We start from the raw sequence: 18,091 nt of genomic DNA, 5'->3' as shown, positions 1-18,091 counted from the left end.
GGAACATTTGAACGTTAGACTAAGCGCACTGACCTATAAAACTCTTTCCATATATATATATATATATATATATATATATATATAAATATGCATTGCTGTATCAGGACAGGAACGGATATAAGCATCAGGGTGGCAAAAACTGAGGGTACAGTGCTGTTGTAGGGACTATGGAGTAGAAAATTGGCCAAAAGAGGTAAAAGCACATGAGGGGGAGGGCCCTGCTCGTGAAAGCTTACATTCTAAAGGGGAGGGCAGACAGTAAGCGTGGAATAATGGGTTAGAATGAGAGATGGCTGGTTAGATGAAGAAGTGGGTCTTGAGAGCCCGTTTGATGTTTTGTTGGGAGGTGAAGAGCGCGATAGGTAGAGGTACCACAGACTAGAGATTTCCTTTCTGTCCTTTGGTAAGCATGTAGCTAGTCCTAGCCTCTAAACATTAAACCTACGTAGTAAGGTCATTTAAACGTGTGGGAGAAAATTGTATTGAACATATTATTTATACAAGTGAGTTTGATATTTTATTGTTTTGAATCCATTCTTTTTCTCAGAAGTCAGGGAAGACCCTGATTTGTCTACTGGGTCAGCACTGCTAGAACATGTGTGATTATCTAATGGTTTTGTCTGTGATGCATTAGCTAACAAAACCAATGGTGTTGCAATGCCTATGGGCTGCTGTGATCTGGCTGCTTGGGCAATATGTCAGACATCCACCCTTGTTTTGCACCCTATACTAGGTGCAAAAGGTGTACTTCCAAACAGATACATTTGTTTATGTGCTGGTCTCCATGAACCGTATTTGCGCAAACATGCCATCGCTGAACTTTACCTACATGGAAATTTATCTATCCACCCCATTTCCGTCTCTTCAGTGGCAAGGGTTGCCCACATTGCATGCGACCCTGGATAGCTGCAGTTGTATGCAATTATTTTTGAGCATATTCATAAGATAATCTATGCAAATTAATGTACGTTCAACTCTTTATCTGACCCCTTATTCACATTTCAGCAAAGTAACTAGACATAATTATCAGGCAATCAGGCCATAGTTCTATTTTTAGAAAGGACCACATTTTTTGAATTTTTTTTTCTCTAACGTCCTAGTGGATGCTGGGGACTCCGTCAGGACCATGGGGAATAGCGGCTCCGCAGGAGACAGGGCACAAAAGTAAAAGCTTTAGGATCAGGTGGTGTGCACTGGCTCCTCCCCCTATGACCCTCCTCCAAGCCTCAGTTAGATTTTTGTGCCCGGCCGAGAAGGGTGCAATCTAGGTGGCTCTCCTAAAGAGCTGCTTAGAGTAAAAGTTTTGTTAGGTTTTTTATTTTCAGTGAGTCCTGCTGGCAACAGGCTCACTGCATCGAGGGACTTAGGGGAGAGAAGTGAACTCACCTGCGTGCAGGATGGATTGGCTTCTTAGGCTACTGGACACCATTAGCTCCAGAGGGAGTCGGAACACAGGTCTCACCCTGGGGTTCGTCCCGGAGCCGCGCCGTCGACCCCCTTGCAGATGCCGAAAAGTGAAGAGGTCCAGAAACCGGCGGCAGAAGACTTTTCAGTCTTCATAAGGTAGCGCACAGCACTGCAGCTGTGCGCCATTGTTGTCAGCACACTTCATAACAGCGGTCACTGAGGGTGCAGGGTGCTGGGGGGGGCACCCTGGGCAGCAATGATAGTACCTTATTCTGGCTAAAAATACATCACATATAGCCCCTGGGGGCTATATGGATGTATTTAACCCCTGCCAGGTCTCAGAAAAACGGGAGAAGAAGCCCGCCGAAAAGGGGGCGGGGCCTATTCTCCTCAGCACACAGCGCCATTTTCCCTCACAGAAATGCTGGTGGGAAGGCTCCCAGGCTCTCCCCTGCACTGCACTACAGAAACAGGGTTAAAACAGAGAGGGGGGGCACTGATTTGGCGATATGACTACATATATTAAAAATGCTATAAGGGAAAAGCACTTATATAAAGGTTGTCCCTGTATAATTATAGCGTTTTTGGTGTGTGCTGGCAAACTCTCCCTCTGTCTCCCCAAAGGGCTAGTAGGTCCTGTCCTCTATCAGAGCATTCCCTGTGTGTGTGCTGTGTGTCGGTACGTGTGTGTCGACATGTATGAGGACGATGTTGGGAGGCGGAGCAAATTGCCTGTAATGGTGATGTCACTCTCTAGGGAGTCGACACCGGAATAGATGGCTTATTTAAGGAATTACGTGATAATGTCAACACGCTGCAAGTCGGTTGACGACATGAGACGGCCGGCAAACATATTAGTATCTGTCCAGGCGTCTAAAACACCGTCAGGGACGTTATAATGCCCATTTTACCTCAGTCGGTCGACACAGACACGGACACTGACTCAAGTGTCGACGGTGAAGAAACAAACGTATTTTCCTTTAGGGCCACACGTTACTTGTTAAGGGCAATGAAGGAGGTGTTACATATTTCTGATACTACAAGTACCACAAAAAAGGGTATTATGTGGGGTGTGGAAAAACTACCTATAGTTTTTCCTGAATCAGATAAATTAAATGAAGTGTGTGATGAGGCGCGGGGTTCCCCCGATAGAAAATTATTGGCGGTATACCCTTTCCCGCCAGAGGTTAGGGCGCGTTGGGAAACACCCCTTAGGGTGGATAAGGCGCTCACACGCTTATCAAAACAAGTGGCGGTACCGTCTCCAGATACGGCCGCCCTCAAGGAGCCAGCTGATAGGAGGCTGGAAAATATCCTAAAAAGTATATACACACATACTGGTGTTATACTGCGACCAGCGATCGCCTCAGCCTGGATGTGCAGCGCGGGGGTGGCTTGGTCGGATTCTCTGACTGAAAATATTGATACCCTTGACAGGGACAGTATTTTATTTACTATAGAGCATTTAAAGAATGCATTTCTATATATGCGAGATGCACAGAGGGATATTTGCACTCTGGCATCAAGAGTAAGTGCGATGTCCATATCTGCCAAAAGATGTTTATGGACACGACAGTGGTCAGGTGATGCAGATTCCAAACGGCACAAAGATGTATTGCCGTATAAAGGGGAGGAGTTATTTGGGGGTCGGTCCATCGGACCTGGTGGCCACGGCAACTGCTGGGAAATCCACCGTTTTTACCCTAAGTCACATCTATGCAGAAAAAGACACCGTCTTTTCAGCCTCAGTCCTTTCGTCCCCATAAGCATATCTGCCCAGGCATAGAGGAAATGGAAGAAGACTGCAGCAGGCAGCCCATTCCCAGGAACAGAAGCCTTCCACCGCTTCTGCCAAGTTCTCAGCATGACGCTGGGGCCGTACAGGACCCCTGGATCCTACAAGTAGTATCCCAGGGGTACAGATTGGAAAGTCGAGACGTTTCCCCTCGCAGGTTCCTGAAGTCTGCTTTACCAACGTCTCCCTCCGACAGGGAGGCAGTATTGGAAACAATTCACAAGCTGTATTCCCAGCAGGTGATAATCAAAGTACCCCTCCTACAACAAGGAAAGGGGTATTATTCCACACTATATTGTGGTACTGAAACCAGAAGGCTCGGTGAGACCTATTCTAAATCTGAAATATTTGAACACTTACAAAGGTTCAAATCAAGATGGAGTCACTCAGAGCAGTGATAGCGAACCAGGAAGAAGGGGACTATATGGTGTCCCGGGACATCAGGGATGCTTACCTCCATGTCCCAATTTGCCCTTCTCACCAAGGGTATCTCAGGTTCGTGGTACAGAACTGTCACTATCAGTTTCAGACGCTGCCGTTTGGATTGTCCACGGCACTCCGGGTCTTTACCAAGGTAATGCCCGAAATGACGATTCTTCTTCGAAGAAAATGGACGACCTCCTGATAAGAGCAAGGTCCAGAGAACAGTTGGAGGTCGGAGTAGCACTATCTCAAGTAGTTCTACGACAGCACGGGTGGATTCTAAATATTCCAAAACCGCAGTTGTTTCCGACGACACGTCTGCTGTTCCTAGGGACTGGACACAGTCCAGAAAAAGGTGTTTCTCCCGGAGGAGAAAGCCAGGGAGTTATCCGAGCTGGTCAGGAACCTCCTAAAACCAGGAAAAGTGTCAGTGCATCATTGCACAAGGGTCCTGGGAAAAATGGTGGCTTATTACGAAGCGATTCCATTCGGCAGATTCCACGCAAGAACTTTTCAGTGGGATCTGCTGGACAAATGGTCCGGATCGCATCTTCAGATGCATCAGCGGATAACCCTATCTCCAAGGACAAGGGTGTCTCTCCTGTGGTGGTTACAGAGTGCTCATCTTCTAGAGGGCTGCAGATTCGGCATTCAGGATTGGATGCTGGTGACCACGGAGGCCAGCCTGAGAGGCTGGGGAGCAGTCACACAGGGAAAAAATTTCCAGGGAGTGTGATTAAGTCTGGAGACTTTTCTCCACATAAATATACTGGAGCTAAGGGCAATTTATAATGCTCTAAGCTTAGCAAGACCTCTGCTTCAAGGTCAGCCGGTATTGATCCAGTGGGACAACATCACGGCAGTCGCCCACGTAAACAGACAGGGCGGCACAAGAAGCAGGAGGGCAATGGCAAAAACTGCAAGGATTCTTCGCTGGGCGGAAAATCATGTGATAGCACTGTCAGCAGTGTTCATTCCGGGAGTGGACAACTGGGAAGCAGACTTCCTCAGCAGGCACGACCTCCACCCGGGAGAGTGGGGACTTCATCGGGAAGTTTTCCACATGATTGTGAACCGTTGGGAAAGACCAAAGGTGTACATGATGGCGTCCCGCCTGAACAAAAAACTGGACAGGTATTGCGCCAGGTCAAGAGACTTTCAGGCAATAGCTGTGGACGTTCTGGTAACACCGTGGGCGTACCAGTCGGTGTATGTGTTCCCTCCTCTGCTTCTCATACCCAAGGTATTGAGAATTATAAGACGTAGAGGAGTAAGAACTATACTCGTGGCTCCGGATTGGCCAAGAAGGACTTGGTACCCGGAACTTCAAGAGATACTCACAGAGGACTCATGACCTCTGCCGCTAAGAAGGGACTTGCTTCAGCACGTACCATGTCTGTTCCAAGACTTACCGCGGCTGCGTTTGACGGCATGGCGGTTGAACGCCGGATCCTAAGGGAAAAAGGCATTCCGGAAGAGGTCATTCCTACCCTGGTCAAAGCCAGGAAGGACGTGACCGCACAACATTATCACCACATGTGGCGAAAATATGTTGCGTGGTGTGAGGCCAGGAAGGCTCCACGAAGAAATTTCAACTCGGTCGATTCCTGCATTTCCTGCAAACAGGAGTGTCTATGGGCCTCAGATTGGGGTCCATTAAGGTTCAAATTTCGGTCCTGTCGATTTTCTTCCAGAAAGAATTGGCTTCAGTTCCTGAAGTCCAGAAGTTTGTCAAGGGAGTACTGCATATACAACCCCCTTTTGTGCCTCCAGTGGCACTGTGGGATCTCAACGTAGTTCTGGGATTCCTCAAATCACATTGGTTTAAACCGCTCAAATCTGTGGATTTGAAATATCTCACATGGAAAGTGACCATGATGTTGGCCCTGGCCTCGGCCAGGCGAGTGTCAGAATTGGCGGCTTTGTCTCACAAAAGCCCATATCTGATTGTCCATTCGGACAGGGCAGAGCTGCGGACTCATCCCCAGTTTCTCCCTAAGGTGGTGTCAGCGTTTCACCTGAACCAGCTTATTGTGGTACCTGCGGCTACTAGGGACTTGGAGGACTCCAAGTTGCTAGATGTTGTCAGGGCCCTGAAAATATCGGTTTCCAGGACGGCTGGAGTCAGGAAAACTGACTTGCTGTTATCCTGTATGCACCCAACAAACTGGGTGCTCTTGCTTCTAAGCAGACGATTGCTAGTTGGATGTGTAGTACAATTCAGCTTGCACATTCTGTGGCAGGCCTGCCACAGCCAAAATATGTAAATGCCCATTCCACAAGGAAGGTGGGCTCATCCTGGGCCAGCTGCCCGAGGGGTCTCGGCATTACAACTCTGCCGAGCAGCTACGTGGTCGGGGGGAGAACACGTTTGTAAAATTCTACAAATTTGATACCCTGGCTAAAGAGGACCTGGAGTTCTCTCATTCGGTGCTGCAGAGTCATCCGCACTCTCCCGCCCGTTTGGGAGCTTTGGTATAATCCCCATGGTCCTGACGGAGTCCCCAGCATCCACTAGGACGTTAGAGAAAATAAGATTTTACTTACCGATAAATCTATTTCTCGTAGTCCGTAGTGGATGCTGGGCGCCCATCCCAAGTGCGGATTGTCTGCAATACTTGTACATAGTTATTGGTACAAAAATCGGGTTATTATTATTGTGAGCCATCTTTTCAGAGGCTCCGCTGTTATCATGCTGTTAACTGGGTTCAGATCACAGGTTGTACAGTGTGATTGGTGTGGCTGGTATGAGTCTTACCCGGGATTCAAAATCCTTCCTTATTGTGTACGCTCGTCCGGGCACAGTATCCTAACTGAGGCTTGGAGGAGGGTCATAGGGGGAGGAGCCAGTGCACACCACCTGATCCTAAAGCTTTTACTTTTGTGCCCTGTCTCCTGCGGAGCCGCTATTCCCCATGGTCCTGACGGAGTCCCCAGCATCCACTACGGACTACGAGAAATAGATTTATCGGTAAGTAAAATCTTATTTTATACAGGTAACAATAAATATTATTGAGAGTTTAACTGTTAAGGAAAACTATTTATATACAGAGAAAACATTTTAAGTGTTTAACAGACATTAATTATTGATATCACTTTGGCATACACATTTTCCTAGCGTAACAGCCTTCCAACAAGGAAGATCAATGCGTTAATACACCACAGAGATTGGTGCCGCCATTTAAGATCATCTAGTTGATCTGGACCTCGTGTGTAGGCACTATCCTGAAATAAACCCTAGAGATGTGTTTGTAACTATTAATAAACTGAGTTGTATAGAGCAATGAGCTGAAACAATAACTAACAACACAAAGGATTAATATATATTAAATAAATATACCCTATCTCACAGCATATCTATTACTGTGTTAGGCAAAATAAATCATAACACGTAGTCCACTTACAAAAGGTTAGCATCTTGTCAAATACCAAGGTTAAACTTAAAAACATGAAAATTTCATTTATATATCAAAGTGCATATGGCTACTGTATTGTCCTTGGACAATTCAGGAAGGTATTTGTGCATTCAGACGTCGACAATTAGGAATGTTGTCGTCCACAAATGTATTGGTATCAATAGTTTATAACAACAGACCAGCATTAGTAGCTCTCAATGTTATTGCATCACATAGTTACATTTCTGTGTAGCATTTGTTTAGGGATGTTGCTCTAAGCTGCACCGATGGTCACGATGGTGACAGGAGGCATCTATTTCATACAGACGCCTGCAACAGCATTTCAGTTTTACTTTTACTGTGTTGCCGTGCTACTTCCTTGCAGCTGTGCGATACCAACCATATTGGAATTAGGCCCATTGTATGTTACTCTACTGTTTTATTTTTATTTTATTTTTTTAATAACGGTTTATGCTTTACTACAGGGGTGGGGAACCTTTTTTCTACCGAGGGCCATTTGGATATTTATAAAATCCTTCGGGGGCCATACAAGTCTGCACCCGCGCGCGCCAAAAAAATGGGTGTGGCCAGTTAAAATGGGACGTGATACACATATGCCCCCAATAGTGCAGTGCCAGATCCACAATTGCCCCCTCAGTGCCAGGTATACAAATGCCCCTCACAGTGCCAGGTATACAAATGCCCCTCACAGTGCCAGGTATACAAATGCCCCCACAGTGCCAGGTATACAAATGCCCCTCACAGTGCCAGGTATACAGATGCCCCCACAGTGCCAGGTATACAAATGCCCCCCACAGTGCCAGGTATACAGATGTCCCCACAGTGCCAGGTATACAAATGTCCCCACAGTGCCAGGTATACAAATGCCCCTCACAGTGCCAGGTATACAAATGCCCCTCACAGTGCCAGGTATACAGATGCCCCCACAGTGCCAGGTATACAGATGCCCCCACAGTGCCAGGTATACAAATGCCCCTCACAGTGCCAGGTATACAGATGTCCCCACAGTGCCAGGTATACAGATGTCCCCACAGTGCCAGGTATACAAATGCCCCCACAGTGCCAGGTATACAAATGCCCCTCATAGTGCCAGGTATACAAATGCCCCTCACAGTGCCAGGTATACAGATGCCCCCACAGTGCCAGGTATACAAATGCCCCCCACAGTGCCAGGTATACAGATGTCCCCACAGTGCCAGGTATACAGATGCCCCCACAGTGCCAGGTATACAGATGCCCCCACAGTGCCAGGTATACAGATGACCCCCACAGTGCCAGGTATACAAATGCCCCCCACAGTGCCAGGTATACAGATGTCCCCACAGTGCCAGGTATACAGATGCCCCCACAGTGCCAGGTATACAGATGTCCCCACAGTGCCAGGTATACAGATGACCCCCACAGTGCCAGGTATACAAATGCCCCTCACAGTGCCAGGTATACAGATGCCCCCACAGTGCCAGGTATACAGATGCCCCCACAGTGCCAGGTATACAGATGTCCCCACAGTGCCAGGTATACAGATGACCCCCACAGTGCCAGGTATACAGATGACCCCCACAGTGCCAGGTATACAGATGTCCCCACAGTGCCAGGTATACAAATGCCCCCACAGTGCCAGGTATACAAATGCCCCTCACAGTGCCAGGTATACAAATGCCCCTCACAGTGCCAGGTATACAGATGTCCCCACAGTGCCAGGTATACAGATGCCCCCACAGTGCCAGGTATACAGATGTCCCCACAGTGCCAGGTATACAGATGACCCCCACAGTGCCAGGTATACAGATGACCCCCACAGTGCCAGGTATAAAGATGCCCCCACAGTGCCAGGTATACAGATGAACCCCACAGTGCCAGGTATACAGATGCCCCCACAGTGCCAGGTATACAGATGCCCCCCCCCGTCCCGCTTACCGCTCCTTTCGGCGGGTACACGGAGGAGAGCACGGCTATGTTGGGCGGCGGCGTGTAAGACTTGAAACCAGCCGCCGGTTCGAGAGCCAATCAGAGCTCGCGGACCGCCAGCCGCGGCTCCTGATTGGCTGCCGGTCCGCGAGCTCTGATTGGCTCGCGAACCAGCGGCTGGTTTCAAGTCCTACACGCCGCCGCCGCCCGACAATAGCCGCGCTCTCCTCCGTGTGGTGACAGCTGAGACACGCTGCCGCCGGACTGTGCGGCGGCGTGTCTCACTGAGAGGAGCGGGTGGGCCGGACCAAACGGCTTCGCGGGCCTTATACGGCCCGCGGGCCGGAGGTTCCCCACCCCTGCTTTACTACTACCTGATGTGCCTTCCTTTTGACAATATATCTTCAGCTAGGTACACACTGGGACGGCAGGCTTTTCTTCTGACATCGGAACAAATGCCCATCAGCCCAGATTGTCTGTACGCACTGCAGCGATGTTAATGAAGAATGGAATGACCGTGGTGGTCATTCCGAGTTGATCGCAGCCAGCAACTTTTAGCTGCTGCTGCGATCAATAGTCCACGCCTATGGGGGAGTGTATTTTAGCTTAGCAGGGCTGCGATCGCTTGTGCAGCCCTGCTAAGCTAAAACAATTTCAAGCAGAAGTATACTAGGGCAGGACATACTTACCCTGTGCGATGGATCCAGCATGATGAGCCCGGCTTTGACGTCACTCCTCCGCCCTCCGTTGTCCTGGACACGCCTGCGTTTTACTCACCACTCCCCGAAAATGGTCTCCAACGGTCTGGATCTGCCCATCCACACCTCCTTCCTGTCAATCTTCTTAGCAGTCGCCGCAGCGATCGCTTCCGCCGTAAGCCGCGACGTAACCCGGCAACCCCTGTCGCCGTGCAACGTCGCGCACTGCGCACAGCGGCCGCCGCGCATGTGCATACCGCATCCGTTTGCACCGCTGCGTGCGAACAGGTCGGAATGACCCCCCCATGTTCCATTCTTCATTAGCAGGAACAAGGATGCTAGCGATATTGCCAGGTTTCATGTGCATTAAATCAAACCTATCTATATGTGCGCTCCCAGGGTCGCTAGCGTTATCTGGCATACACACTACCCAATGTGCTCCATTCTGAGCGATATGCCCTCTGATCCGGCATATCAGGGCAGCATATCACTCAGAGTGTACGCAGCTTAACTCATAGCGCTGCCTCTTGTTTGGACTTTTCAAGGCCACATCCTCATACAGCAGCAATCTGTGATGAAAATGTGGCAATGCTCTCAGTGGTTGCAGTAATGAGTGCTCTATTTTATTTCTAGCAGACAACTGAATATGGATTGAAACATTCTATGTAAGCAAATGTTTGATTGGCTGTTAGCCAAGTGGTCAGCTATTGCCCTTTATACTGTATTTCCTAAACATTAGACTTTCTTTTTATTTGTGTTACTAAGCTTCTAAAGGTTTTTGTGTTTTTGGTTTTGGTTTTTTCCAATAGTTTTCATTTCTAAAGTATTGGCAAGACTGAATCAAGGAACAGTGTCCAAGTCGTCCACTACTAAACCCCCTGATGTACAACTAGAGAATGTGACTATTGTGAGACCAGCAAAAGAGACACATGTGGAAGTTGTACAGCTGCCCACGACATTTCCAGCAGGTGACAGACAATGTATCTGGTAGTTGTATAATATACAGTAGCTATATTATTAGATATAAATATTGAAACCGTTTATAATTGTAACCTGAATTATTTAGTAGTACATTGAGGCTTGTAAATGTTCTTTATTCACTCTTGTATCAACATAGCATCTGAACTGATTTTCCATGGTTTCTTTTTGCTCTGTACAATAGGTTTCTTATACCATTTCTAAAGGTGGGTACACACTGGCTGATATATCGTCCGTTCTATTGAACGGCCGATATATCGTTTGACCATCGGCCTGTGTGTACCAGCGATCGGTCTGTGAACTCCGTTGTTCACAGACCTATCACGTCGGCTCTGCTGCACAGCCGACGGTCAATATATCGTTAGATATATTGCCATGTCGCTGTAAGTGTATGACCGACCCGCTCCACCCCGATAGGTCGGCTGTACAGAGCGTCGCCTTGTATGGGCGGGCCTATGGAAATCATACTCCGCGTGGGAGCAGCAGCATCCTGGCTTCGGCGTGGGAGCAGCAGCAGCCTGGCTTCAGCGTCGGAACAGCAGCAGCCTGGCTTCAGCGTCGGAACAGCAGCAGCCTAGCTTCGGTGTAGGACAGAGCTGACAGGATATATAGGAGGTGAGTATCACGATCCACAGCACAGCCACAGGAAGGGGGGCAGAAACACTGTGTGTGGGGTGCTGGTGCATTAAATCATTATGTGTCCCAGTCCAGGGTTTCCGTGTCTTCGGCTGCTGCAGAGAACACTTGGCAGCCACCTCAGTGAAGCGCGGGAGGGGATGCTTGTTCTGTCCGGGTGGTGGTTGGTCAGTGTGTATCGTCAGATAGATTGATCTGCAGATATATCTGCCAGTGTGTACCCACCTTAACCAAACCTTTGGTTAGGATGTAGCCAGGATTCCAACAGTCAGAAACCCAACGCTCACAATGCCGGAATCCTGACGCTCACAATGATTTCATACCCAACCCCTGTGGTAGATTACATCTAAAAAAATATTTTGTTTCAGTTTCATAGATATAAAACCATAGTTGCCGATTTTGTAGGACTCCTTTCCAGGAGATCATGGAGGAAACATTTAATTGGGTGACCGCAGAAAGCACGGTGCCATATATTGCGTCATCATGGCCCTGCTCCCACTGCAAATACCACTTTCTCTGACGTCCTAGTGGATGCTGGGAACTCCGTAAGGACCATGGGGAATAGCGGCTCCGCAGGAGACTGGGCACAACTAAGAAAGATTTAGGACTACCTGGTGTGCACTGGCTCCTCTCTCTATGCCCCTCCTCCAGACCTCAGTTAGAATTTTGTGCCCGGCCGAGCTGGATGTACACTAGGGGCTCTCCTGAGCTTCTAGAAAAGAAAGTATAAATTAGGTTTTTTATTTTCAGTGAGATCTGCTGGCAACAGACTCACTGCTACGAGGGGCCGAGGGGAGAGAAGCGAACCTACCTGCTTGCAGCTAGCTTGGGCTTCTAGGCTACTGGACACCATTAGCTCCAGAGGGATCGAACACAGGCCCAGCCTCGGTCGTCCGGTCCCGGAGCCGCGCCGCCGTCCCCCTTGCAGAGCCAGAAGCAAGAAGACGTTCGTGGAAATCGGCGGCAGAAGACTTCGGTCTTCATTAAGGTAGCGCACAGCACTGCAGCTGTGCGCCATTGCTCCCTATGCACACCACACACTCCGGTCACTGATGGGTGCAGGGCGCTGGGGGGGGGCGCCCTGGGCTGCAATAAGAGTACCTTACTTGGCAAATTACCACATAATATAGTCATTAAGACTATATATGTGTAAAATCCACTGCCATAACTTTCCATAAGAAAGCAGGAGAAGTCCGCCGAAAAAGGGGCGGAGCTATCTCCCTCAGCACACTGGCGCCATTTTCCCTCACAGCTCCGCTGGAAGGACGCTCCCCAGGCTCTCCCCTGCAGTTTCCAGACTCCATAGGGTAAAAAAGAGAGGGGGGGCACTAAATTTAGGCGCAATCTGTGTAATATTAGCAGCTATAGGGGAAAAATCACTGTGTGTAGTGTGAATCCCTGCATTATATAGCGCTCTGGTGTGTGCTGGCATACTCTCTCTCTGTCTCCCCAAAGGACTTTGTGGGGTCCTGTCCTCAGTCAGAGCATTCCCTGTGTGTGTGTGGTGTGTCGGTACGGCTGTGTCGACATGTTTGATGAGGAGGCTTATGTGGAGGCGGAGCAGGTGCCGATAAATGTGATGTCACCCCCTGCGGGGTCGACACCTGAATGGATGGACATGTGGAAGGAATTACGCGACAGTGTCAACTCCTTACATAAAAGGTTTGACGACATAGCAGATGTGGGACAGCCGGCTGCTCAGCCCGTGCCTGCCCAGGCGTCTCAAAAGCCATCGGGGGCTCTAAAACGCCCACTACCTCAGATGGCAGACACAGATGTCGACACGGATACTGACTCCAGTGTCGACGACGATGAGACTAGTGTACATTCCAATAGAGCCATTCGTTATATGATTACGGCAATGAAAAATGTGTTGCACATTTCTGATATTACCCCAGGTACCACAAAAAAGGGTATTATGTTTGGGGAGAAAAAGCTACCAGTGGTGTTTCCCCCATCTGATGAATTAAATGAAGTGTGTGAAGAAGCGTGGGCTTACCCCGATAAAAAACTGGTAATTTCAAAAAAGTTACTAATGGCGTACCCTTTCCCGCCAGAGGACAGGTCACGTTGGGAGACATCCCCTAGGGTGGATAAAGCGCTCACACGTCTGTCTAAAAAGGTGGCACTACCGTCTCCGGACACGGCCGCCCTAAAGGAACCTGCGGATAGAAAGCAGGAGGCTATCCTGAAGTCTGTATATACACACTCAGGAATTATACTGAGACCGGCTATTGCTTCAGCATGGATGTGCAGTGCTGCAGCTACGTGGTCAGATTCCCTGTCGGAAAACATTGATACCCTAGATAGGGACACTATATTGCTAACCGTAGAGCATATTAAAGACGCTGTCTTATACATGAGAGATGCACAGAGGGATATTTGCCGGCTGGCATCTAAAATAAACGCAATGTCCATTTCTGCCAGGAGAGGATTGTGGACTCGGCAGTGGACAGGAGATGCAGATTCTAAAAGGCACATGGAAGTTTTGCCTTACAAGGGTGAGGAGTTGTTTGGGGATGGTCTCTCGGACCTCGTTTCCACAGCGACAGCTGGGAAGTCAGCATTTTTACCCCATGTTCCCTCACAGCCAAAGAAAGCACCGTATTATCAGGTACAGTCCTTTCGGCCCCAGAAAGGCAAGCGGGTTAGAGGCGCGTCCTTTCTGCCCAGAGGCAGAGGTAGAGGGAAAAAGCTGCAACATACAGCCAGTTCCCAGGAACAAAAGTCCTCCCCCGCTTCCTCTAAGTCCACCGCATGACGCTGGGGCTCCACAGGCGGAGCCAGGTACGGTGGGGGCCCGTCTCCAGAACTTCAGCGACCAGTGGGCTCGCTCACGGGTGGATCCCTGGATTCTACAAGTAGTATCTCAGGGGTACAAGCTGGAATTCGAGACGTCTCCCCCTCGCCGTTTCCTCAAATCTGCCTTGCCGACAGCTCCCCCGGACAGGGAGGCAGTGCTGGAGGCGATTCACAAGCTGTTTTCTCAGCAGGTGATAATCAAGGTACCCCTCCTTCAACAGGGACGGGGTTACTATTCCACAATGTTTGTGGTACCGAAACCGGACGGTTCGGTGAGACCCATTTTAAATTTAAAATCCTTGAACACTTATATAAGAAGGTTCAAGTTCAAGATGGAATCACTCAGGGCGGTGATTGCAAGCCTGGACGAGGGGGATTACATGGTATCACTGGACATCAAGGATGCTTACCTGCATGTCCCCATTTACCCTCCTTACCAGGAGTACCTCAGATTTGTGGTACAGGACTGTCATTACCAATTCAAGACGTTGCCGTTTGGTCTGTCCACGGCACCAAGGGTATTTACCAAGGTAATGGCCAAAATGATGATACTCCTTCGAAAAAAGGGAGTTTTAATTATCCCGTACTTGGACAATCTCCTTATAAAGGCGAGGTCCAGGGAACAGTTGTTGATCGGAGTAGCACTTGCTCGGGAAGTGCTACAACAGCACGGCTGGATCCTGAATTTTCCAAAGTCGCAGCTGGTTCCTACAACGCGTCTACTGTTCCTGGGGATGGTTCTGGACACGGAACAGAAAAAAGTGTTTCTCCCGGAGGAGAAGGCCCAGGAGTTGTCATCTCTAGTCAGAGACCTCCTAAAACCAAAACAGGTGTCGGTGCACCAGTGCACGCGAGTCCTGGGAAAGATGGTGGCTTCTTACGAAGCAATTCCTTTCGGAAGGTTCCATGCAAGGATCTTTCAGTGGGATCTGTTGGACAAGTGGTCCGGATCGCATCTTCAGATGCATCGGCTGATAACCCTGTCTCCAGGGACCAGGGTGTCGCTGTTGTGGTGGCTGCAGAGTGCTCATCTTCTAGAGGGCCGCAGATTTGGCATACAGGACTGGGTCCTGGTGACCACGGATGCCAGCCTTCGAGGTTGGGGGGCAGTCACACAGGGAAGAAACTTCCAAGGACTATGGACAAGTCAGGAGACTTCCCTACACATAAATATTCTGGAACTAAGGGCCATTTACAATGCCCTAAGTCAGGCAAGACCCCTGCTTCAACACCAGCCGGTGCTGATCCAGTCAGACAACATCACGGCGGTCGCCCATGTAAACCGACAGGGCGGCACAAGAAGCAGGATGGCGATGGCAGAAGCCACAAGGATTCTCAGATGGGCGGAAAATCACGTGATAGCACTGTCAGCAGTGTTCATTCCGGGAGTGGACAACTGGGAAGCAGACTTCCTCAGCAGGCACGACCTCCACCCGGGAGAGTGGGGACTTCATCCAGAAGTCTTCAAGCTGATTGTAAATCGCTGGGAACGGCCACAGGTGGACATGATGGCGTCCCGCCTCAACAAAAAGCTAAAAAAATATTGCGCCAGGTCAAGGGACCCTCAGGCGATAGCTGTGGACGCTCTAGTGACACCGTGGGTGTACCAGTCGGTTTATGTGTTCCCTCCTCTGCCTCTCATACCCAAGGTACTGAGAATAATAAGAAGGAGAGGAGTAAGAACTATACTTGTGGTTCCGGATTGGCCAAGAAGAGCTTGGTACCCAGAACTACAAGAAATGATCTCAGAGGACCCATGGCCTCTGCCGCTCAGACAGGACCTGCTGCTGCAGGGACCCTGTCTGTTCCAAGACTTACCGCCGGCTGCGTTTGACGGCATGGCGGTTGAACGCCGGATCCTGAAGGAAAAGAGCATTCCGGAGGAAGTCATCCCTACGCTGATTAAAGCTAGGAAGGAGGTGACCGCAAACCATTATCACTGCATATGGCGAAAATATGTTGCGTGGTGTGAGGCCAGAAGGGCCTCAACGGAGGAATTTCAGCTGGGTCGATTTCTGCATTTCCTACAGTCAGGGGTGACTATGGGCCTAAAATTGGGTTCCATTAAGGTCCAGATTTCGGCTCTGTCGATTTTCTTCCAAAAAGAACTGGCTTCACTGCCTGAAGTTCAGACGTTTGTTAAAGGAGTGCTGCATATTCAGCCCCCTTTTGTGCCTCCCGTGGCACCTTGGGATCTCAACGTGGTGTTGAATTTCCTTAAGTCACATTGGTTTGAGCCACTTAAAACCGTGGAATTAAAATATCTCACGTGGAAAGTGGTCATGCTGTTGGCCTTGGCTTCGACCAGGCGTGTGTCAGAATTGGCGGCTTTGTCATGTAAAAGCCCTTATCTGATTTTCCATATGGATAGGGCGGAATTGAGGACTCGTCCCCAATTTCTTCCTAAGGTGGTATCAGCTTTTCATTTGAACCAACCTATTGTAGTGCCTGCGGCTACTAAGGACTTGGAGGATTCCAAGTTGCTGGACGTAGTCAGAGCCCTGAAAATCTATGTTTCCAGGACGGCTGGAGTCAGGAAAACTGACTCGCTATTTATCTTGTATGCGCCCAACAAGCTGGGTGCTCCTGCTTCAAAGCAGTCTATTGCTCGCTGGATCTGTAGTACGATTCAACTTGCACATTCTGCGGCTGGACTGCCACATCCTAAATCTGTAAAAGCCCATTCCACTAGGAAAGTGGGCTCTTCTTGGGCGGCTGCCCGAGGGGTCTCGGCTTTACAACTTTGCCGAGCTGCTACTTGGTCGGGTTCAAACACATTTGCTAAATTCTACAAGTTTGATACCCTGGCTGAGGAGGACCTTGAGTTTGCTCATTCGGTGCTGCAGAGTCATCCGCACTCTCCCGCCCATTTGGGAGCTTTGGCATAATCCCCATGGTCCTTACGGAGTTCCCAGCATCCACTAGGACGTTAGAGAAAATAAGATTTTACTCACCGGTAAATCTATTTCTCGTAGTCCGTAGTGGATGCTGGGCGCCCATCCCAAGTGCGGATTGTCTGCAATACTTGTATATAGTTATTGCCTAACTAAAGGGTTATTGTTATGAGCCATCTGTTCGTGAGGCTCAGTTGTTATTCATACTGTTAACTGGGTATAGTATCGCGAGTTGTACGGTGTGATTGGTGTGGCTGGTATGAGTCTTACCCGGGATTCCAAAATCCTTTCCTTATTGTGTCAGCTCTTCCGGGCACAGTTTCCTAACTGAGGTCTGGAGGAGGGGCATAGAGGGAGGAGCCAGTGCACACCAGGTAGTCCTAAATCTTTCTTAGTTGTGCCCAGTCTCCTGCGGAGCCGCTATTCCCCATGGTCCTTACGGAGTTCCCAGCATCCACTACGGACTACGAGAAATAGATTTACCGGTGAGTAAAATCTTATTTTTTGTGGCATTTTGCAGCAGGAGGCGGGGCCACTATGGTTCAATACTCAGTAACACACCACACACCCTCCCACTTCACTGTAGAAGTGGATGGTATGTGGCCTAAAATAGTCAAGTATGAGGTTTTATTTTGAATAGAGTATGTTTATTCAACAAATAATTATCGTTACAGACATTTCAGTGTACACTGGAATACAAAGTTGGCATTATCCATTATTCTGAACAAATTATCACCCCGATCGCTAGGAGTAAGAGGAAACATTTCTGAATTGTACAATCCCAGCGTCTGCCAAACCCGCAATACACATTTTCTCTATCGTCCTAGTGGATGCTGGGGTTCCTGAAAGGACCATGGGGAATAGCGGCTCCGCAGGAGACAGGGCACAAAAAGTAAAGCTTTTCCGATCAGGTGGTGTGCACTGGCTCCTCCCCCTATGACCCTCCTCCAGACTCCAGTTAGATTTTTGTGCCCGGCCGAGAAGGGTGCAATCTAGGTGGCTCTCCTAAAGAGCTGCTTAGAGAAAGTTTAGCTAGGTTTTTTATGTTACAGTGATTCCTGCTGGCAACAGGATCACTGCAGCGAGGGACTGAGGGGAGAAGGAGTCAACTCACCTGCGTGCAGGATGGATTGG

The 18,091-nt window shown here is 49.2% G+C and overlaps 1 protein-coding gene across 6 annotated transcripts in view; it reads left to right on the top strand.

Annotated features, from left to right (window-relative positions):
* ERICH1 (glutamate rich 1) overlaps positions 1-18,091 on the top strand; it is a 254,498-nt gene that overhangs the window by 64,796 nt on the left and 171,611 nt on the right. For 5 of the 6 annotated variants that reach the window (XR_010175981.1, XM_063916660.1, XM_063916657.1 and 2 more), the window contains exon 2: positions 10,457-10,615. The exons of the other annotated variant lie outside the window; for it this stretch is intronic. Coding sequence is in view for 4 of the 5 variants with exons in the window: in XM_063916660.1 (XP_063772730.1) it covers positions 10,457-10,615 (159 nt within the window). In the remaining variant the exon portion in view is untranslated. The remainder of the gene's footprint in view (positions 1-10,456; positions 10,616-18,091) is intronic. 6 annotated transcript variants of the gene reach the window in all.

Source organism: Pseudophryne corroboree, chromosome 4 (genome assembly GCF_028390025.1).
Source record: "Pseudophryne corroboree isolate aPseCor3 chromosome 4, aPseCor3.hap2, whole genome shotgun sequence".
In the NCBI taxonomy this organism is placed as follows: Eukaryota; Metazoa; Chordata; class Amphibia; order Anura; family Myobatrachidae; genus Pseudophryne; species Pseudophryne corroboree.
Note: the sequence above shows the minus strand (reverse complement) of the source record. Positions and strands in the feature narration are given on the sequence as shown.